Source organism: Colias eurytheme, chromosome 4 (assembly GCF_061535395.1).
Source record: "Colias eurytheme isolate Ceu_HAF_F1 chromosome 4, ilColEury1 Martin Lab GWU primary, whole genome shotgun sequence".
Taxonomy (NCBI): domain Eukaryota; kingdom Metazoa; phylum Arthropoda; class Insecta; order Lepidoptera; family Pieridae; genus Colias; species Colias eurytheme.
In genome coordinates this window covers 294991-319372 of record NC_142983.1, presented here as the reverse complement: position 1 = coordinate 319372, position 24382 = coordinate 294991, and the positions used below count along the sequence as shown (strand labels likewise).

Below are 24382 nucleotides of genomic sequence, written 5' to 3'. Positions count from 1 at the left end.
AAATGATAATTTGAAGGAGCAATTTTTCAGAAAAAAAGGCATAGATTTTTTTTGTCAAAACTCCTTATTGCTTAGACTATGTTTGTTTTTTCAGTTTTCCAAGTAACCCGAACATAAAAGAAAAATGGATTGATGCAACGGGACATAAAGATTGATTGATTGACAGTTTCATTACTTTCTTTCGATGGCCTCTCTAGTACGTAGTACACGGTAACTCAATGGGCATATGTAAGAAAAAGCTAAAACACATTAGTTTACTTGTTAGAATATTAAAAGGTTTATAAATTTATTTTATCATTCCTCTGTCTATGGTAATTATCATTTTTCTGTCTTGAATCGATTTAGTAATCGATTACGATTCATTTATTTAATTACCTCTTAGACATAGATCTAGTTTGATCTGATTTCTTTCGATTTACTTCGATGGGATAGGACGATACTAGAATCGCCGCGCGAGTGGCGTCCTAATCGATTTAGCGTAAAATGAAATTACCATCACTAAAAAGCGCTCGTGACGTCATAACGCGTCAAGGTCAGTACAAAAAATATGACACGCTTGGTTTTCATACAGATCGCGGTACTTGCGTAGTCTATCTATGTCTGTGATTCTAATGCTGCTCTGGAATATTTACAAATGCAGAAATAATATTCAGTTAAAGATTTAAAGTTATTCAAGTGCCTACTTAGGTCCAGAAAAATATTTAGTTTTTACCACAGAGTTTTTGCCAAGCTGCTGGATGAATTATAAAACTTGTTTTTATTAATGATAACACTATCATTCAAATATCAAAATTGACGTTGACATAAGAATAACGACAGATAAATAATTGTGTTATTGTTATGTTTGTGCCTGCACACCGTAAAGTTTTACAAAATATTATAATTTGAAGAAAAAGCAATATTATTGTATACTTTTATTATTGGACTATTGGTTACTTTAAGTGCTTTCTTTGAAGGTAGCTTTCTGTCAAATTTAAATTGGATTAGCTCCGTTTTTATGTAAGTTCTAGAGTTATTTTCCATTCTATTAATTTCCTAACTTTTCCAAGTTGTACCTACATAAGAATACCGTCGACTTGCATAATAAAATATCTTCGTTCATAACAATTTTACTAACATACCCGCTATTGTAAGAATTGAATGTTAACCATTCCATAGAGAAAATTAAATCCATTTTATTAAACATTTTTTATTGAATTTAAACAAATAAATGCAGTTATCTTATGCATAATATATATTCTAAGTGAGGATTTAGTCTTGAAATTTAGAGAGATTTAAAAAAATCATATCTCAATTACTATTTTTTCATTGACACAGACTTATTGTATAACCCACAACTCATTAAAGAAAACACAATTTTCATCACTGTAAGGATAGAAAAAGGATAATTTTATATTTAATTCTTACCTAACCTAATACAGTACATTATTGTACCGAGTATAAGACATACAGACATGGTAACATATAAGTCAAACAGCTTATCCTAGGTCCGCCTGGTTTTATCAGGGTTCATCAAAAAAACATAGTCTACAGCCTACATCGGTCAGAAGTAATGTTTTCTTCTGGTGAAGCAATTTACAAAATCGGCAAAGTAATTTCTGAAAATATTTGAAACAATTTTTCTTATTAGATAATATGTTGTTGTAGAGGTGTTTTTATTAAATAAAAAGGATAATGCTCATAATGGGCTGCTTTTTATTGGAAAAATAAAATTTTAACTTTCAAAAGGAAAATTGATCTATCGGTAATCTTCATTCTTTGGCATGCAAATGGACTTGATCAAGCATTTTTAACCTTTTATTTGTATTCACAACCATTTACAATTAAATTCTAACTTTTGCCCATAAAATAGACACTAGAAGCTTAAAGTAGCTTTTCATTCTTTATTTTTCTGCCATCAATTGAACTACTCTCTTTGAATGGTCCATAGCATTTATGATTCTGAAATAAGTGTATTATTTTCTGGAATTACACCTTACAGCAATAAAATATTAAGTAAAATCTAAAATAATGTTGAAAGAATTTCCGTAAGAAGATTTTCGTAAAATACGCCAAGAAATCAGACGCGTACCCAAAAACACGCCAAATTGAAAAACAAAGTTAACAAGCAAATAAACACATAGTTTTCAATTAACAACAATTCACAATGAAAGTGGATACGATATCTCGCGGTCAGCCGATAACGGCCATAAACACGTACTTGCCACGGAGATAACCACAATACATGGATATAGTCCGTCTGTACGTGTAGATGTCAGTATATGATGATAATACGTAAATGAGGGTAAATTTACGGTACCAAGATGTCTTAAAGCAGTATTATTTCCAGTGTGGAATAATGACGGTCGTCTAGCGCCATCCCTTTCCCACGCTGGTAATAGAGTACCTACTATTACCAGCAGACTATAAGACATTCTGATGATCCTCTGGATATGATGACCTAAACGTATGTTACTCTTACCTAATGTTTTGTTTGAAGGTTTGACCATATCGCCGTTATCACTCCAAACTACCATACTCAATGACATATCAAAAGGATATATCAACAACTAGTGGTCCGCCCCGGCTTCGCCCGTGGTACATATTTCGCAATAAAAGGTAGCTATGTCCTTTCTCGGGTATCAAAATATCTCCATACCAAATTTCATGCAAATTGGTTCAGTAGTTTAGGCGTGATTGAGTAACAGACAGACAGACAGAGTTACTTTCGCATTTATAATATTAGTATGGATATTGCCGACAATGGCTGGCACCAAACTGCTGTCATCTCATTCAGTTGCCTGTAATAAACATCGTAGACCAAACTCTGCTTGTTATTCAGAAAATAAATCTCGGATAACGTAAAACCTGGCCGGGAAAAACTAAGGCAGGGTTGAAATTGTTACAAATATTTTCTTTCCTTGCATTTAACTTTACGTCAATGCTATCTATATAAATTGATTCATTAATTCTAAAAATGAAGTGGCTTTTCTGTTTCATTAAAATATACCGACAATTTTAAAGTTAATCGATCAGATTCTTTTGTGCTTTGCTTAGTGCAGTACATTAAGAACCTACATTAAGAAACAACTTACGTAAAGAACCTGGCGCTACAATGATTGCGAATTATTGAATTCTAAGGTCAGATATTATTTCGGTTACAAAAAGTAAGAGACAATCAGACACAGCCACGGTACGGTTTAGTTTACTCACAGACCACGCAGATAAGGTCTCTTCGAATCAGTCCCCTGTCGGATCCCTGCGCGCGCGCAAACTGTGTGACAAGTAGACAAATAACCACGCAATCGGAACCAACGCAAATATTTACTGAAACAGTTTATTCAGTGTACTACAAGAAAGTTATTCGTGTAATTAAAGTGGAATTTTCGAGATTTTTATCCTCTAGGGCCTAGGACGTTTCAAAAAACTTTTGGATGCGTTATTTGAAGGTATTCATAGATATATGGAACGTCTATTTTAAACAATCTATATGCGTTTTATAGTTGGATTGTTATAAGTTTATTTGACCTCTGTTAAATTCAACTGAATGGCGCAGAGAATAAAACGTTTTAAATAAAGGTAGGTACGGTCTTTTTAGCACCACCTAACTTTATTAGAAGCATCCTAAAACGCAGTCTTAATTAATGACTGTTAAAAACAATTATTATATTTTATCAATACTGAATATTATACATTACATTAATGAAATCAATGAGTTTAAATTAATTGAAATATTACGTTACAACTGCGATTTCGCTAATGATTTCCCCGATAAGTGCGTAACAACGATTAAGTAATCGCAATAGTACATTGAACTTGGTTAAAAATAGATTCGTTTTGAGACGGATTTACTTTTTAACCTTAAATTTTTAAAGGTTCAAATATAGCTGTATATAAAATTCAAGATTAATTTCACCAACATAGAATAAAGATTAAGGTACCTGTTTGTTTTAACATAAATTACAAAAGCAGCCGCGAAATATAGACCGGAGATAAGAAGTCTCGAAGTAAATCTTCCTTAAGAGTAGGTAAATACATTTACGATATAAGAAATAAGTCTTGCAACATTGTTAAGACCGATTTATGATACTCTTGTAGGTATTATGTGTATCGTAGTACTTATGTTTAATTGATAACTGGGTATAGCGTGTTTAATAATAAGATCTATATTTTAGCGTTCAAGGTACTTTATAAATTCCAAATTAAATAGAATTGCATTGAAAATGAAATTTCAAGTAGGTATTTGTCAGCTTACATATTGTTTTAAACACTAATTGAAACATCGCGAACTATTGTCCTATTTTGAGTTAAGAATTTAGGGGATATTGAATCTCCTAAATTCTATGGTCAATGATAAATTTTTCTATACAACATTGAATACAGGAAAACGTTTTGAATTCGAATTGTAGTTCTAAGAGTTTCTTTGGACCTTGTATACGTTTAAAAGGAACAGCAAAGTTTGATCTTTTGATTAGATATTTTGTAATACAATCTTGATCCCGATATGAGTTGGGTATCCTTAACAAAAAATATATTCTAAGCCTTATAATGAAAAAAATCTTCATAGGTTGGCGACTAGAGGGTATGGCCTCAGAAGAGGGTGCAGATGCGCTCAAAATATACTGGGAACACTTCTTCAAGGCGGAGACAGGAACTTATGAGGTATCCAACTTAGAAACTATTTTTGAAGTGAAATTTCTTTAGGCGCGTTGAGAGAAAAATTTTAAGGTCGCATCATAGCAATAGGTCATGGAGTAAGGAGGCGATTTCGGTATCTTTGAATATTGCGGAAGAAGTTTCACTTCTGATACGTGTGCTCGGCACACACGCTCTTTTTTTCACTACAAATTATGCCCAAAGATTTTATAATATTAAAAGACTGCTGAAAGTTGTTATGAAAATAAAATAAAATGTAAACACATTTCTTGAGGGATTACAATAATACTTTTAACATTTACATAACGCTTACATCCATAATAACATACTTATTTCTATTTCAGAAATCGACATGGCTCGACTTGTTTCTAGCCGAGTTTATTGTACGTCTCAACGAAGGATGCAATCCGAAAGATTTAATCAAGTTCTGGTATGTATCTAACGAATTTTTACCTAATTTTAAAAAAGAGAAGGTTGCTTCTAACTGTTTTATCATTTTTTTTAAAGAGTGCCAGGATAAATTGTCAAAGTACCATAATTTCTATTGCTCCAGTTTTTTTGGTATGATATCCTGAGTATTATTATGATTTATGAGGCTTTGTTTAAACTATTAAATTGTATCTTTACTTGACCAATTTTACTCACACTCTACTCGTTTAACGTTAACAATTCCAAATATTTATTTGTCTACCAAATTTCCAAAAATCTTACTCATTAACCTATATTTCTCCAGTCCACTAAGCGGCGTGGTGTCACTAGTGGGGTGCGAGCTGCTGTGCGGCATCCACCGCGTGACGTCATCAATCAACACGCACTTCTCCCCCCCACTGCCCGCCGCCTCCCCCTCGCCGCTAACCTGCCCCCCGCTCGACGCAGATGATACAACTAATGGTAATAATTAAATAAAGTTTTTATATTGTCTTTGTAATTTCTCAGTGAAAACTTGGAAGCCAGTTTTAGTATAGGAGTATTCTTAAGATTTGAACTGTATATTGTTTTATCGAAAGATTTCTTGTGATCAAATCTCAAAGTGTTTGTGGATAGGTATTGTCTGATAAATAAGGGAAATTTAATTTCAGAAGAGCCAAAAAGTGAGGGTACACCACAGAAGTCGTCCAGTCTTTTCACTCGCACTAATACTCAGTCGTCTTCAGAGATATTGCGTCACTACTTGCTGGGTGGGCTCGCTTGGCGCTGTCTCGTCATGCTCAAGGCGTTGGGTGTTGAGGTGAGTTCTCTGTCCAGGGTATAATTGTAGAAACATGTAATTTTTTCTAGCATTTTCTATCAGGTCTATCGGAGCCGTTAGCGGTTACATTCTAGGTATTCTTGAAAACACTCGGTCAATTTTTTAAGGGAATATTAAGTCTGTCCAAGGTGCGATTGTACAAACATGCAATGTTCTCTAGAATTCTCTATCAGGACCTGAAAAGCCGTTGAGCGGGTGCTACATTCTGATCATTCTTAAAAAAATTTAGTCAAATTGAATAGGGATATTAAATATGTGTCCTTTACACTTTTGACTTGATATCCTTGATAAAAAGCCAATGAATCAGTAATTGAGCCAAATCCAAAATACCTCTTCGTTCATTATTGACGCTACTTGTTTCTATCTGATCTCCGAACACATATCTATAAAAGCTAGTTAATGGGTGCACTGTTATCTCGGACAAGTTGTAAAACATTCTGCCGCCGACCCCGATAACCTCACTTGTTGGCCAATATATGTCTACTGCACTAGTTACTAACCATGACTTCGCCTTACTTCAAGTATGGTTCTTACAGAAGATAATATTAAAGAATTATTGGATCTGTCCATGGACTGGTCTTACTTCCAGCTTGGTTATTGAATGATTAAAATAAATGTTTATGGTATATGATTCAGATAATGAAGACGTATAAATGTATGAATATTATACAAAACTAAAATAAAAGATTACTTGGAGATTATAAAGGTAGTCAACAATGTGATTTACCTTGAGAATTAGGGCCAAAATCCCAAGTTCAAGTTCGAAGTATAGTCGAAATAATAGGCTTAGTAGTAATTCTATAGTATCCAAACATGTAAATATGTAAAAATAATCTGCAGATTTGAGTAATCAGGGCAGTCCCGAAACTTGAAAAAGTGTCCGTAAATAAATTTAAATATGTACTTGATTATTTTAGATATGGTTATTCTTTCACTTTTGTTTTCTACAAACTCAAACTCAAATTATAAAATACAATTCCTACTTTCTTAATTCCCTAACTTGTACCTAACAAAAAGTAAGAATTCGGATTACAAGACATAATTGGTGGATTACAAAGTGATTGCCGTATCCACGTGCTGTCGCAGATAACGCGAATGGTTATAAAAACTTATGGCTTCCAATGTCAATGTCACACACGGTCGTATAATCTGTGTGTATAAATAAATATACGCGGTTAAGCAAACACATATTTTATATTAAAATACATTTTCATATTTATTTCAATATCATAGAAACAGGTTTGCTTATATTTGAAAATATAATTGGTGGATTTGGAATGGTTTATGAGATTAATAATATATGCTAAGCAGATTATACAGTGTTATTTTTTAACTGGACTGTAAAGTTGATGTGACCCAAGAAGCTTATATCTAATACACTGGAGATTGCGCTATGAACGTTGGCTTGTCACGGGAAGGCACGACCTTGAATGACGCCTGGTTGTTCTTTTGTCCCTTTCACACCTAACTTCTTGATGTGACCATTATTGATGAAATTTGTCAAATTTCGAATCATGAAACACATTCAACAATCTGCCCCCACAGCATGATGTCTTATAGTAGTATTTTTTTCAGTAAAATGGCAGCGCTTTACTGGTCGTCTAGAACGATAACTATACGACAATGGGAATAATACTGCTCCGCTATGAGATATCATGGAAACGCATCCGTTCACTTGTTTCCTTTTCCAATCCCTAATCAGTATTGTGTTTATTTATATTTAGATCGCATGATATTTGGAATGTTAAAAAAAAATTCTTAGGATTTTATGATTGTTTTCGAAGAGTGAAAGACGGTTCTTATAAATAATTGCATCATTCCCTGTCTTGTCACAAACCATATCCTTTAAACTGTGTAGACATAGTTGCTACACACAAAGTACAAACCATAAAGAGATTTAAAAATAAACGACTATAAAGTATACAAACAATGAACTGCACAATTAATGCAGCAATAAATTCACTGACAGAATTAATTTAACTGTTTGAACATATAATTAGCAAATCATTTTAAAGGAGTTTCTTTTTAAACAATTTGTTTCTTTAAAATAAGAATATCAGTGTCGATTGATCTGACGATATTGTGGAAATAATGACCAAATGTGAAATTTAATTTTTAATTTAAGCTCGACTCGATGCTCATAAATTATGAAAGATATTGTATGAATAATTAATGAAATGGTTATTTTCAACCACTTCGATGATTCTGATTAAAGTTTATTTACGCAAAAATTACGATAAACGGCCACCAATTGACCCACATTATGTATTTCTATTTTTAGTTTAGGTTCGCCTTGTTTAAAAACCTGTTTTTGTATTTTTAATATTGGGCTGTGTTTCTTTTTTTCTCATTTTGATCCAAATCATTATTTTTCTTATTTGAGAGAATGAAGGGCATTTTTCATAAGTAGGATGTTGTAATGATACCTAATCAAAGTTTGATGTAGGTACCTACACATTTTTTACATAATATTCTATTTGCTTTGCAGAAAGATGCACAACCAACTTCAATTCTATTTTTGTACTATGCTATTTTAACCCATTGACCACCGTAAGCCCCGATCGGGCCACGACACAATAGATTTTCTATTGTGTCTGTGATTCCGGGGACTGATGGGACATGTTTCTCTTTGCATAAGAGCACGGATATAGAACAAATTGACACAGCTGGGGTTGACCCACAAGTACAGTTCCAAACCAGTTCTGAAACTGCACATTGCGTGTGTATAATGTCGTGTGATTAATGTATTCTGAAGTGGCATTTATAGTAGCGTTTAAATACGCTTCGTAAAATTGTCAGCGTTTAAGTGTTTGTGTTATTTTTATGAATACATCCCCTTTACTTGCACTGTCTAGGAGCACTACTCTATCTATTGAAAAAAACGCTCAAAATAGATTGCATAGGTTTAAGGATCCCTACACAGGGACAGACAGCGGAAGCTTACTTTGTTTTATAATATGTAATGGTTATTATGTTTTAATGAATGTATAATAAAAATTCAGAGATATGTAAACTACTGCGTACATATTTGCATATTTCTGAATTAGATTTAAATATTTTTTTCTTAATAAAAACAAGAGAAATATAGAGTATCGAATTTCATACAATGATATTTCGAATCGAAAAATTTGACGTCAATTATGTTTTTACCCTTTTGTATAGAGACAGTTATAATAAAGGCAATATTTGGGTAAAATGTTATTTACGGGTCGATTACAATTTTAGTATAATAATATATGGGATACTTTAATGGACTTGTGCTTAGCCACGGACTGTAACTTAATCGTAAATAAAAACAAAAAAAAAAACAAGTATCATTGAGTGTTAACAAAATCGATAAGATTAAGACTGAATTATTTCCCCTATCTTGCTACTAAGTTTTTTTTAGAGAGTCATAGTAAAGATTTAATCATACATAGGCATATAGGGACAGAGAAAGCGACTTTGTTGTATACTATGTAATGATTAATTATTATCAAGGATATCTACTTACCCCTATACTCTATATCTCCAGGGTCTCTCCTGCTGCCGGCAGCTCAGTTCAGTTCTAATCTGGTTGTTCGGTGAACTGAGTGCAGCGGGTCGGGTGCCTCAGCGAGGGAACGCCAGGCGGGAAGCAAGAGTGCCTATACATGAGCTGTTTTCTAATAGGTATGGGTTTTTTTTGCTGATTTTGCATAGCTTGTGCAATGTGGAATACAGAAAAAAATAACTGTGAAAGTGTACACTTAACACTAACTGTGAAAGTGTTATGTTGTGACAAATAGTAAGTACATAAAGATTTAGATATTGTCACAATTTTGACCTATATTTTGCCCGCATTGACGAGATAGTTTTCTTGGATTCGGCGAAAAAATTGATTAATGAGTCCCTCGCCTAAAATATATTATGTAAATATAGTAAGAATATGGATAGACCATTTTCTTATCATTTATTATAATATATGCTTCCTTTTATAAAAAAAAAGAATCAAATTTTATTATGAATATAACAAATGTTTAGCACCAAACTTTATGAACCAGTAAGCGCATACATGTTACAAACACATTCTGTATGCTAAATAATTGAAAACATGCTGTAACTCCGATCTTTTCTTTCTTTTTTATGGAGGTGGCCTTAAAATTGGAGAAAAACATCTTACTAATGACGTGTTTAGCGTCATTTCGTATTGCACACGTTTTATTTTATTAAAGGAAGTGCCGGTTATGCAAAATATAAACAAAAAAATAATGTAAATATTTAATGTCTTTAATATCAATTCAGTCCGTTTTCAATATTTGTTTACATTATGTGCAACTCAACATTTTTTGTTTACTTTTTAGAATATGGTCGAAACAAAAATCAAACGGAGTGCAAAATCAATCTACGGCGGTAGAAAAGGGCTCACTGTCTTCGAGGTAAATTAGGTTTATAATAGTGTTAGAGTTTTATCATATTGCGCAGTTATTAATGCGATTTATGCTCCACAGGTCAAGGTACCACGGCTTCACACGATTAGAAGCAGACGCTAAAGCTAAAAAAAAGTCCGCTAGAAACTCGGAAATTTCCTCAGATTCCGGCGACACGAATGATGACTTACAAGTGTTGAATCGATCTATGACGATCAAAGTGTGCCCGCCAAACGATGACTTTGATTATTTTAATATGCCCATACGTTCGTCCAGCGACTTCACCGAGCCACTTTATTCCGATCCCTTCTACACGCCGAGAAAGACCAAACCGAAAGCAGACGATTACATGAAGGATAAGCATCGACAGATTATCAATTCTGAAATCGGAACCTTCGAATTTACGTTGCTCATAATAGACTTACTACAAGAGTTATGCAAAGCGGAGAGCAGCCTATCCGGCTCGGAAGGATCGCAGATATCCATGCAGTGCATCAATTTTTCGCTCAAAAACCTCTGTTCTTTGCAATTCGGTTCCATGCCGAATCAGTCGTATGATCAGCTAGAGTTAGCGAACATAAAAGTGGCCCTCACAGAACTATTGATAGTGTCGCTAGATCAAGTTTTAGTTCACTCAGATTTATGTGCCAAACTGATAAACATCGGTATACTTCCAATGCTCCTACGTATTCTCGAAGACGTCGTCTGCAAATCGAGTGCCAAATACAATACCAAAGTTGAAAAACATAATCGTGCCAAAGTTGTCGAAAAACCGGACAAAACAGAATCGGAGTATCTTCTGAAATTTGTCTTCGGTATAGCCTATTCTATAACAGCTTTTTTCTATTGTTTACTCATGCAATGTCGATCCGTGGAAAAGCTAAGAGAGTTCACGGATCAGTTTAGATTATATGGAGAATGTTTTAAGGGTGGTTTGCTCAAAGAGTGTATCGAGCTAATGATTCGGATACCAGGGTTAGACGATAACGAAACTGTGATATTGGTTAAGAAGCTTATAGAATGTATAGGAAAGTTAGTTAGTGGGATGAAGCGGGTGAGGAGTGAAGTGATACATTCGGCAGCTTGTCCGCGAAGTCGACATAAAGCGTGCAGACAGAGAGTAGCAGCTGGAATGCATCATCATCATGATATTTTAGGTGAAGCTGGGACTGGCTTGCCCTTACCCTCGGCTTGTTGTGTCTCCGTACTGTATGGAACGCTCACATCGCTCGTACCCGATGAAGAAATATCAGCGCATAAAATTCTGAGAAATAAAATTCTACGCGTAATGCTAAAGTGTGGAGTGTGCTGCTGTTTCTCGCCAACAATTTTAATGGAGAGTATTGTACGGCTAATGTTGACCCATAACAGTGTGGCGAGTCTTTGCCTACAATTATTAGAACACACTGTTTATGGAGACTTGGGTGCGAGTGTCCTGATTCCCAAAGTGACCGATCAGCTTCCTTGTTCTATTTGCGAACAATGCGATGATAATAGAAATCTTGGAAGAAAATATTGCGCTCACGGGGTCAGTCCCATGGAGAGAAAGAACGTGTGGTCTTTCTTGATACATTATAACTCTTTACTGCAGTTGGATAATCATAACAATGTGTTACACGCTACCGTTAGCCACTTGCTGAAGGTGACGCCAAAATGTCGTATGGAAATGAAATATGAATTACTCTTCAGTGTGATTTATCCCACGTTTATTGTGTCAAAACACAGATATATTATACGGCTGGAAGAATCAGCTTATTTCTTAACAGTGTCATGCCTAAATATCTTCGCCAATTTATTGAACACTGTATCATTCGCGGAACAGTTTATTCAGAAAGGCGGTTTGAGTTATGTCCTCGAATTGATAGCGCTTCCAGAATTTTCCAGTCAGTGCTGTGCGATACTCGAAATAGCAATAATAGTGGAAATATACAAACTAATGAAAGAGAACGCTGAACTGACGTATTTTCGTGAAATGAATTCGCTAGCATCCGTACAAATGCTTTTCAAATCGCTCTCCGAAGTGACGGATAAATGCTGCCTTGCATACAAAACAAAACTACCCGCAGAGAAGTTTGAAGAGCTCTGTGACATAAACAAGGAGAGGGAAATGCTATCCTTAGTAGCCAAAGCGACAGAATACATGAGGCCTTCAGTGCCAGTGATAAAGCCGTTATATTCCGACAATAAATTGGAAGACAAGAAGGAAGATGACGTGGAAGTATTGAAGAATGTTCTGACGTTTTGGAAGTCGTGTGCTGGGTTGTGTCTACACAGTCCTATGTTTAGAGAATACACTGTAAGCGAAGCGGTGTTCACTGAAAGCTATGCTTTGCTGAAAGTTCTGCTACACGTGGTGTGTAACAGTGAGCCTCCAGCTGTGGAAAGCAGACTGCTTATCAAGATCATGGAAGCTTTATTGACTGTCCAGTTTTCTGTCTCGGGTAAGTCATATTATCTTATAGCTATAGTTTCTAGTGTTGTGATACCTATCCCTACTTAATATTATATTTGTTTCCATTTATGGTGTTTCGAGAGTTATTTATTTGGACATTTATCTCTGAAATTAAATGAAATCTCTCCGGATAAATGTAGAATTATTTTCTAACACACGTGGTATTGATCCCAAGATAATCAGATTGCAACGTGACAATGCTAATTAATGTTAATCACCAAAAGAGATCTACCTACCTGAGGGTATTTGTAAATTCCTAATCACATACCTACCAGTTTTACTTCATGTTTGTCCTAAATATATAAAAAAATTCAGAATCGCGTTATTTGTCGCGTTGCCCAGATACAATATAAATACTAACGTTTTCGAATAAGATATAAACAATATTGCCATACCATTATAACCTCTATCTAAATAGCCCAAGAGTTCTATTTCAAACATCAGGCCCTTTTTAATAGATTAAATTAAAATTAACTAATCAATCTTAAAGTACCGAGTTAATATATCCATTATATACAATTATTTTGCTCTATTTCACCTCCCTTTATGTAATTTGTGTACATCAAGATTTCTAAATTGGAAAGAGACTTTAATTGTACTAAATAGATAAGACACACGATTGTTTATTTAAACAATAAATCCTGTGAATGACTCATCATTATCTGATTACTTGAGATTTTGCGTCACGGTGACATGTTCAAAATGTTTTCCTTGTATACTAGGAAAAATTATAATTTTTTTATATAGGGTATAAAGTAGGATGACCGTAGATGAGGTAAAAAATTATTTAATTTCACAAAATTGATTACCTACGCGACTAAATAAGTGTACAGGTAAAACGTATGGATACTAGAGCATTATATATTTTAGAAAATCCAATTTGATATTTTATAAAAGCGTTATTTGCTTACTATCTACCTCAAAAAATATGTAACTGATTTACTTTCCAGAAGACGTAATTGTAGCTAATACCAACATATACAAATTATAAACGGAAACATATTTGGTTCGTGTGATAGCATAGAAATAGTTCTGTTTCCCTTTAAATTTCTGTAATGAAATAGAAAGTGTAAGTGGTTAATGGTTTTACTTTAAAGGTAGGTAATATTTTTTTATCATTTGGCATATAATGAGTGTTCATTATTCTTAAAAAAATATGTTTAAGCTTATCGTAAAGTACTTCTCACTATGAAACATAAAAACTGCATCAAAAATCGGTCAAGTACATATCGGGCTATGCGCATTGTAGGGCTCTGTAGTTTTCTCCTTAAAAATGTTGTGTTTTACTACAAACTTTCACGTTTCAATAAAAATACACACTTTATTCGAAATGGTTGACCCTGAACACAGACAGATTGACGATTTTGGAAAAAGTACGTGGGTGGGTAAAACTACATGGGCAGTCGGCCTTTTTTCATTCATGACAAATTCTGTGCAAATTCTTAAAATTTAAGAATTAATAAAAAAGCTCCCCGTCCAATATTATCTAGAATTCTAGAGTATACAGTAAAAACAATTTTTTACGCCCAGAAATCAAGTAAGTAGATGTTATCGGGCTGGATTTTGCTTTCTGTTAAGATTTTAGAAATTCAACAGCTCTTGTATGGAATTTTAAAGGTTTTGAGTTTATATAGATTTGACATTTTCTTTTCATTAATAGGTCTAGTATTTGTTGAAAATCTATTCTTTATTTTGCAACACATGGGCCCATTTTTGCGTATCTCGATCCTTATCAACAACAGACCTTGGTATTAAGTAGATAAATGAGTGGGTGAAATTACCATTAATTACCATAAAACATCCTTTTGGTTTTAGTTTTCTATCTTGTATTTTTTAAACGTTTAGTCTATCCATTATATGGATGAGACTGAAAATTACTATCGTTCTGCATTCAGTCTGAATTTAATATTTATGTAAACAGTTGTAATAGATATCAGTAGTATACATATTTAATCGATCAAGTGAAAACTACCAATACTACTCTTTTGATTAATATAAACTCACTTATAAGTGAAGCTGACAGATAAAGATAAAAATAAACAATCACACAGAGAAAACTCAAGTCAATACAGTCAAACAAATACATTAAAATCTTTGTACTCACAAAGGTACACTCTTGGCGCGTCCAAAAATGCTTTTAAAGGAAAATTTTAACTTTAAACATGTCGTATTGACCTCCGATATTAATTATCCAACAAATTACCTCTATTTCACAAACAACAATACCGTGAAATAATTATAGACCATTATGATTAATCTTACATGTATCGATGTCAACAGATTCATGTGTGTGTGTGTGTGTGCAATTACTAATCACTAACCTCACATCTATGAGAATGTTTTTGTCATCGCCTACGCTAGAATATAAGCATAAAATATGTTTTATCCTTATTTTTAGTCTGTATATATTATAATATCATTGTCTGTAATATTTTACGCGTGGATTCATACGTTTGTAGTCTGATGAAATAACTAGTGTGGGCAATTATACCCAAATTCAACGAGAATAAAATATATTAAATAGTAAACTTATCTAATCTAATCGAAGTCTTAGAATATCCATGTAAGAATAACTATAAACTTTCACATTTATGTGTAGGATTCAATTCAACTTGAGTAGTTAAGTTGCAGTTATGTAACCGAAATTATAAATAATTTGGAAAATCCAAAAGTGCACGCCTCATAATTTTTTTTTAATAAATATTTATTAATTATTATTTTTGTTTATTTAATAACAATTAAACCACATCGAATCAGACCCTGAAAAATGAAAGGGTTCTATTCCTGAGCATACTCAAGCGTAAGAGAAAAAAAAAGACTCGATTAGTAAAGTATTTCGGTCGCTATCGTGTTAACTAGAAAAAGGATCCGCACATACAGACACACGGACGTCCAAGACAGAACTTTTTTAAACTGTTTTTTAACTAGTTTAAATAACAAAAATGACATCAAAAATATCATGAACGTTAAAAATAGTGCTTTTCTTAATATGTGTGTGTATGTATTATCTTACAAGTGCAATGTATGATACATAAAGACATTTTAAGTTTGAAAAATCAGATGTTTTGCGCGAAGTGACAGTAGTACCCACCTCAACGCTTCGCTTATGAGGCGTGCAATAGGGTAAGTATAGAAATTCGTTCGTGCGCATCAAGCATTGTGTCAGTTTTTACGTACCTTCTTTTAAACATACATCCCACCAAAAACATTTTCATGTAAAATGTTGCCAAGACGAGCCCATATGACTCGCTCTGTCAAAAAGTTATCAGATCTTATCTAGAGCCAAGCTTCTAACACTACACGCCCTAACTCTACAAGGCCTAACTTCACAAACTCTACACCTTAGTCAAAATATGTGGCTTGGCCATTTCGCTACATTCACATCGGCGTAAGGTGAAAAATTAATTCATTGTTCATTACTTTTGTGTTATACAATAGTTCTTGTAGTAACGAACGGCCAAGCCACATATTTTGACTAAGGTGTAGAGTTTTTGAAGTTAGGCCTTGTAGAGTTAGGGCGTGTAGTGTTAGAAGCTTGGCTCTAGATAAGATCTGATAACTTTTTGACAGAGCGAGTCATATGGGCTCGTCTTGGCAACATTTTACATGAAAATGTTTTTGGTGGGATTTCATTTCTTTTTGTAAGTTGTTTGTAACAAATTTTTTTTTTTATTTTTTTCTTCTTTTTTTGGGGTGTATTTCTTGCACATCAGAGACGCCTTTTTTTTATAGCCCACTCTCTATTTTCCCCATTGTCGGCACAAGTATACAATTGTAGTTCATCCCAGTGGTTTACAACATATCGCACAATAGCAGTCCTGACTTGCAACGCCACTTCGAAGTCTATTTCTTCACACATTAAATATGTCAAGGAATGAAAGAGGCAGGAACCATCTCCCGGCATATGAACCACATGATGATGGCAAGGTCCAAGATTTACTTCAAGTGAAACTATTTCACAATCCCTGTTCACTTTTAAATCAGTAGCAAGACAATCGACAATCGACGCGCTCGCTGTCAAGGACAATTTTTTTTTATTTTTAGCTACTGTGTGGACGTAAGAGGCAGGATACGTTCGCAACACTTCTATTCATTCATATTTATATGTTCTGATCTGAAGTAAGTATGTATATGTCTCAATATATGTCGATTAAATTTTTTTTTTTTTTTTAACAAGGAGTACCTATACATACATATATGTATATATATCTAGGGGAACCAAGTTTTAGATTATTAGATTAGACCTCTAGCGTCATCAAAACTTAATTTAAAATTACAGGTCTCATACAAACTCCCATACCCTAGTTTAAGGAGTTGGGGGATGAAAGTTACAAGTTTTATAATTTTTTTGTTGTTTGTGTGCTAATACTAGCTTACATACAAAATTTCTGCTTTCTACGACATTAGGAAATACCTTAAGAATTTTGATGATCATCAGTGAGTCAGTGACGAAATTAGCGTTTTTTAGATATAAATAAAATCTGAAGTATAAAAGCTAATGTAATTAAAACTTAATATTTTCAATAAGTCCGCTATTGACAATATATCCCGAAAATTTTGTTGATCTAGCATAATCCAAACCCAAGTTATGAGGGTTCAAAAAAACGTCGAAGCGCTTCGAGAAAAGGTAGGTAGTGCCCTGCGCTTCGCTTTCGCTTGGCTCGTCTTGGCGGGGGCACTACCGTGCCCCCAGATATTATTTTTAACATGTTTGAATGACGGTTTTATATCGCAATTTCCCTCTATAATAATGTTTCACAATATATTTTTCACTTATTGCTTAGGTCTGTTACAAAATTAATTCTTGATTCAGAATCTAAAATTGTTTCCTCCATTCAATAGAGACATTTTTATAGCTGTGTCACGCGTATATTTACCCTCATATAATTTTTCAAATCAGGCCCGTAATCCCTGATATTAGCGCGTTAGAGCACACAAACAAACTGTTAAGCTTAAAATATAAAGTACTAGCTTTCCGCCCGCGGCTTCGCCCGCGTTTTCAAAGAAAAACCCGTTCCCGTAGGATTTCCGGGATAAAACCTATCCTATGTCCTTTCTCGGGTATCAAAATATCTCTATACCAAATTTCATGCCAATTGGTTCAGTAGTTAAGGCGTGATTGAGTAACAGACAGACAGACAGAGTTACTTTCGCATTTATAATATTAGTATGGATAGATTAAGTAAACGTTAAAATTCCAATAAATCATGTATGCAAATATCTATAATTGGAATGTTTAGAGATATTTATAGCACTACAAAGTATTTAAACACCGGATCATTGGACCTAAGGTTGTTTAGTTAACGTGAGGTTCAAATGGACTAGTTATTCCAGACGATTAACAGATAATATTCTTGACCAAGGCTGGTTGGTGTTGCCATATCATTATGTTGTGGAAACTGTGGTGCGTGCATTCGTGGATCGGATAGCTATAGCACGGTAATATAATGCTATAGGTGCCAATATACTGGCATGATATAACGCGTGCATTGCTACGAATAAAAATATTATTCGTAGGCGTATTGTTATTGCGTTGGTAGATAATTTTCTAAATATAATTTATAATCAGATAATTTTCTCATACTTGCGCATCAAGCTGTAATAAAGATGAACGAAAGAGGAGTTATAAGGTTAGGTACAAGCTAATATTATTTATTCCCGAATGTTTGTTCAAACTAAGCTAGATATGGCATATACAGAGTGTAATCGTTAAGTGTGCACAGGCGATTTTTCCGTAAGTATTATAGTTAACAAAAAACTTTGAACTGATATCGAAAGTACATAATCTAATGAGTAAAATGGCCGTAATAAATTTTTAAAAATAAATCGAGAAATATAAAAAAAAATATCTTTAAACCCTCCCACACATTAAGTATGAAATATGAATATCCCATATACATTTATTGTCGAGCCAATTTAATAGGCAACATTTGACGTCTATCAATTTTATCTTCATAGGGTGGTAACCTGCTTATTCCCAAGTAATCAATGCATTCGATTCTAGATGTCAGATTTCGATTTTTAGAGTAACGTCTCTGGTATTTAAAAAGAAAAAAGGTTTATTGACACAAAATTGTAGCGACGTCAGTTCTTTAAATCATAAGTTGTTTATTATGTTTAGAATGGTTTATCAGTAAAATCGAATCCTAAAATTACTTGTATCGGTCATTATTATTATAAATATGTAATCGTAATTGAAAAAAGTTAAGCAAATGTGCAGTTCTAACAAAACGAAATATCATGTTATTCAATGACGTCGCTACTAGGTTACGTTGTTGAATTTTGTTGAACTGTCAAATGTTGCCTATTAAAATGGCTCTACTATAATATGAAAGATTTTAGCTTTCTTTTTCTTTTTTTGTTTTTTTCACATGTTGACAAAACATGACATTTTCCACGTTTTTCCGGACATATTCACACATTTTCCGGATATTTTCCGGGAATTTTCCGGACATTTTCCGGACATTTCCCAGGCATTTTCCGGGGATTTTCCAGGCATTTCCACGCATTTTTCGGACCATTTCCGGGTATTTATCAGATATTTTCCAGGCATTTTCCGGACATTTCCCTGACATAGGCTGTAAATGTCTGGAAAATGTCCGGGAAATGCTCGGAAAATCCCAGGAAAATCCCCGGGAAATGCTCGGAAAATCCCCGGAAAATGCCTGGGAAATGCTCGGAAAATGTCTGGAAAATATCCGGAAAAGGCGTGGAAATTTCCGGAAAAACCCTGGAAAATGCCTGAAAAATATCCGGAAAATGCGTGAAAATGTCCGGAAAATATCCGGAAAATGCCTGGAAAATCCCCGGAAAATATCCGGAAAATGCGTGAAAATGTCCGGAAAATATCCGGTAAGTGCGTGAAAATATCCGGAAAATGTCCGGAAAATGCCTGGAAAATCCCCGGAAAATGCCTGAGAAATGTCCGGGAAATGTCAGGGAAATGTCCGGAAAATGTCTGGAAAATATCTGGAAAATGCCTGGAAATCCCCGGAAAATATCCGGAAAATGCGTGAAAATGTCCGGAAAATATCCGGTAAATGCGTGAAAATATCCGGAAAATGTCCGGAAAATATCCGGAAAATGCCTGGAAAATCCCCGGAAAATGCCTGAGAAATGTCAGGGAAATGTCCGGAAAATGTCTGGAAAACATCCGGAAAATCCCCGGGAAATGCTCGGAAAATCCCCGGAAAATGCCTGGGAAATGCTCGGAAAATGTCTGGAAAATATCCGGGAAATGCGTGGAAATTTCCGGAAAAACCGTGGAAAACCCTGGAAAATGCCGGAAAAATATCCGGAAAATGAGTGAAAATGTCCGGAAGATATCCGGTAAATGCGTGAAAATATCCGGAAAATGTCCGGAAAATATCCGGAAAATGCCTGGAAAATCCCCGGAAAATCCCCGGAAAATGCCTGGGAAATGCTCGGAAAATGTCTGGAAAATATCCGGAAAATGCGTGGAAATTTCCGGAAAAACCGTGGAAAACCCTGGAAAATGCCCGAAAAATATCCGGAAAATGCGTGAAAATGTCCGGAAAATATCCGGTAAATGCGTGAAAATATCCGGAAAATATCCGGAAAATGCCTGGAAAATCCCCGGAAAATATCCGGAAAATGCGTGAAAATTTCCGGATAATGTCTGGGAAATGCGTGGTAAATCCGCGGAAAATGCTAGGGAAATGTCCGGAAATAGTCTGGAAAACATCCGGAAAATCCCAGGGAAATGCTCGGAAAATGCCTGGGAAATTCCCGGAAAATGCCTGGCAAAATCCCGGAAAATAACCGGAAAACGCCATGGAAATGTCTGGAAAATATCCGGAAAATGCGTGGAAATGTCCGGAAAATGCGTGAAAATGTCCGAAAAAAGCGTGGAAAATGCCCGGAAAATATCCGGAAAATGCGTGAAAATGTCCGGAAAAAGCGTGGAAAATGCCACTTCAAATTTGCGAAGTAATTAAAGCAGAAAACCAAAAAAGAAAAAGAAAGCTAATATCTTTCATATTAAAATATGTATATGGGATATTCATATTTCCTACTTTACATTATATACATAATTACATACTGATATTATATATATATTATATCTATCATATTAATAGAAATATATCCTTCACATAATATAGTTACTCATGTTAAATTTTCATTACATGTAATTCTAGACTGAAACTCCAATAGTCACTTGGGGTCACTGAAAATCAGTGGTGGTAAGGTATTAATCACCTTGCCATCATAAACTGAGTTGGCTCCATTTGTCAGGTCACTCACTGCCACATTACCTACTGTTTCTTAGGAATAAGCTTCTTCTTATTCTTATTATTTTTCTTTTATTTGTTTTTCCTTTGTAAATCAATTTGTAATCATGATGTGATTCTGACAATAAATGTGTTTATTATTATTATTATGTGTATCTCATCCATAATACTCGGGTACCATCATAAGGAAGGTACCCGGTCCTTTGGAAGGCTTACGTGGGGACACGGATCCAACACGCAGAGGCCCTTTAGAGAACTTTACTGTGTTGTGGGACACCAGCCGCAGCCTGCCCATGACTGCACTATAGAGATACAGTCCTAGGCAGTCCGCGGCCGATGTAGGACTATTTCGAGATATGGAAAACAAAATAAACTGGGATATGGAGTGGGATGTTAAATGGGCCGGTATTTGGGGACTATTGGAAACTATGGCACCTGCCTTTCTACTAAAAGAAAGTAAAAATATGTTGGCAGGTGGTGACTCGCCCTCTCACTGTATGGGCCCCCGAAATAAGTCGCTGCAATAGTGCGACAAGGGGGCAACATATTGTGAGCAGCTAAGGGTGGAGAGGCGTCCCTGGACTTTAAACTACGATCACGCGCTCCCTGAGGGTCCAGCATCACGTGCCCACTCGCCACTTACGCTTCGCATCCACCCTTCGAGCTAAAAGCTCTCGCGACTCCACTCTGGCCGGCCGGTTAAGGCAAGCCAGAGGTGGGGGTCCTGTCCTCGTCAGGCTTCACTCCGACCGGCCGGTGAAGGCAAGCCGGAGATGAAGACAGGGGCCTCCCCCGGGAGCACTCGGTTCCCGCGGGGTCGCTACTCCCCGACACCCCGCCACAAGGTGTCCTGCGGGTTGACTGACTGCACGGGTGGAATATCTGTTGTCACGTAAACAATAGATATTCCAACCGTGGGCGATGGGGTCGTCACATCCCTACGCCCTTATTATTATTATTATTACTTAATGTATGGGAGGGTTTAAAGATATTTTTTTTGATATTTCTCGATTTATTTTTAAAAATTTATTACGGCCATTTTACTCATTAGGTTAAGTACTTTTGATATCAGTTTAAAGTTTTTTGTTATCTGTAATACTTACGGAAAAATCGCCTGTGCATACTTAACGATTACACCCTGTATAGCGTCGATTTTCACCATTTTCTTTGAGGTGTCAATCCGTTTAATGTAAAAAGTATAGATAATTAATCAAGATTCAATTATTACAATATTAGAAGCAAGTTGTCGTCTCGTATCTTTATATACCTATGTATTATTTTATAGTACAGATAGTTTTATGAATGACGATATACGATATCTCAAAGATAAAATTACGAACTCAAGATGAGGGAGTTGTCAATAATGCGTGTAATAATACGTAGTTTTTATTGACGCAATCGACTCTTCCGGCGAACGGGACAAGCATTGAACATTCACTGAATATGTTTCGGAGTATAATCACAATCGGATATTTGATACAGTTAAATGAGTGATCGTTAAGAGTGTAATTGGTTTTAATTTGATCAGCATTTGCGATTTACAGTAGCAAACGACCAACGCAACTGTTTAGGTACATTCAAAAAGATAAACATATTTTCCCAGTAGCGTCCGTAGACAATAAATCAAAATATTTGTATCTCATAAGATATATACGAGTCTTCTGTTATATACGAGTTTTGCCTAATTATCACTAGTAAAAATACCCTTGAATTTATTTGGACATTTTTATGAGTAGCTTCGTTATGGTGATCCATGATGCTATCTTTTCGCTCGCTTCGCTGCTTAGTTACAGGAGAACCCGCATGGTTCCCGCTCCCGTGGGATTTTCGGTATATAAACTATCCATTGTTAATCCAAGTTACCCTCTTTGTGTGTGCCAAATTTCATGAAAATTGGTTCAGCAGTTTTTGCATGAAAAAGTAACAAACAACGACATACAAACTTCCGCATTTATAAAATTTTTAGATTTATGATTATTGACAATTTGTTCTACCTGGTCTTAATTTACAATACCTCGTACAGATGCGACATCAGGCCGTTCAAAAGAGACCAGTTGCTACGTAGTGCGCAGCGCTCTTAGCGAACACGCGAGCGGAGCGGGCGCGTGGCGCGGCGCGGCGGGCGGGCTGCGGGCGCTGTGCGACGCGCTGATTGGTGTAGCGGTGGCACGGCCTAGCGCGGCCAGACCGAACTTTACGCCTTGCAAGGTTAGTGTTAGTGGTAAATGCGGTTTCAGGTACGTTGGAGGTTATAAATCGATTCTAGGAAATAACATTTAGACAATAATTTTTATATGTTCTCAATGTTCCTTCATTTTTTATATAGATCTTAGTTAAAAAATTGTCTTTTTATAATTTAAGTATTCAGGGCTTTACATAATTGTCCTTTAATTCCATTTAAAATATGTTTTTGTCTGCAATAATTATGTACTCTAGTCATTTCCTTTTAGATCTTTTGACCGTAGTAGTTCTGTAACTCTAAAAAAGTAAACATCTCAAAAAACCTTTACAAAGTTGTAAAATAAGGCATGACACCTCACTAAAGTAATATGTGAATGAAACCACAGATTCCGAATGTAAGTTGAAATATTTCACGATTATCACATTATATTATCACATATATATCAGATTCCAGACGACCAGTAATTACACTAAACGCTTCGCGATAACAAAAATGCAAAAAACAGACGCAACCGCGAAGTCTGTACAAATGTCAAGATATTACGCTAACCGATGTAGGAATTGCGATGTTATCTTATCCTGTTCATGTGAGAACGATTTTTATTGTCTATTCATTGGGTTCTAGTCGTATGAAGATGATTTTTTCTCGACTCAAATGATAATACATATTATGTTTAATTCCTTTAGTTCATTCGATTGCACAAGGAATTTAACATTCATTGGAGCTTGATTCCTGATTCAGATTCCGAGTTCAGACTCGGATGCATTTATAGTGGCTGATAATTTAGTAGTTAAATAAACATAAATTGGTCTGCATAGCATCACACTTGCAGATAATTCGTATGTACATAATATATAAATGTCAAAAAACTAAAATAACAAAATTCACGATCTTCCTTGATCATTACAAACAAATTATTGTCACTGATACCTTCAAGAGTACCTATCAGATCCCAACACTTATCTACATCTGAATCTAAGATCCGCTCGATAAGAGCAGATTTACGATTTACCTTTCACCAAATTGCTACAATAAGATTTTATCAGTTATCAGTAAGATAAGAGCAATTACTTCAGTCTATAAAAAGTCTGGTTTCCAGTTTAAAATAATAAAATATAGCCTTAATCTAAAGGCACGCTTACATTCATCGACCTTAATGTATTGAAGTGTAATTTAGAGGTTATTCTAAAATCACTAATCGCTTTATAAGTCACCTGTCTGTGT

General features: G+C 35.0%; 2 protein-coding genes across 2 annotated transcripts in view; both read left to right on the top strand.

Moving 5' to 3' along the window:
• The first annotated feature begins 822 nt into the window (after nucleotides 1-822).
• On the top strand, nucleotides 823-12182 carry LOC149908717 (uncharacterized). Its single transcript, XM_090101495.1, has 9 exons — nucleotides 823-999; nucleotides 4547-4641; nucleotides 4980-5065; nucleotides 5369-5526; nucleotides 5715-5863; nucleotides 9399-9535; nucleotides 10207-10281; nucleotides 10354-12110; nucleotides 12157-12182. Exons 2-9 carry the CDS (start codon nucleotides 4564-4566, stop codon nucleotides 12180-12182), a joined length of 2466 nt encoding a protein of 821 aa, XP_089957621.1. The 5' UTR covers nucleotides 823-999; nucleotides 4547-4563.
• The window catches only part of mv (lysosomal-trafficking regulator mauve), a 63777-nt gene continuing 51533 nt past the window's right edge, over nucleotides 12139-24382 (top strand). The window contains exons 1-2 of the mRNA XM_090120308.1: nucleotides 12139-12713; nucleotides 23000-23184. Coding sequence (XP_089976434.1) covers nucleotides 12209-12713; nucleotides 23000-23184 — 690 coding nt within the window. The 5' untranslated portion in view covers nucleotides 12139-12208. The remainder of the gene's footprint in view (nucleotides 12714-22999; nucleotides 23185-24382) is intronic.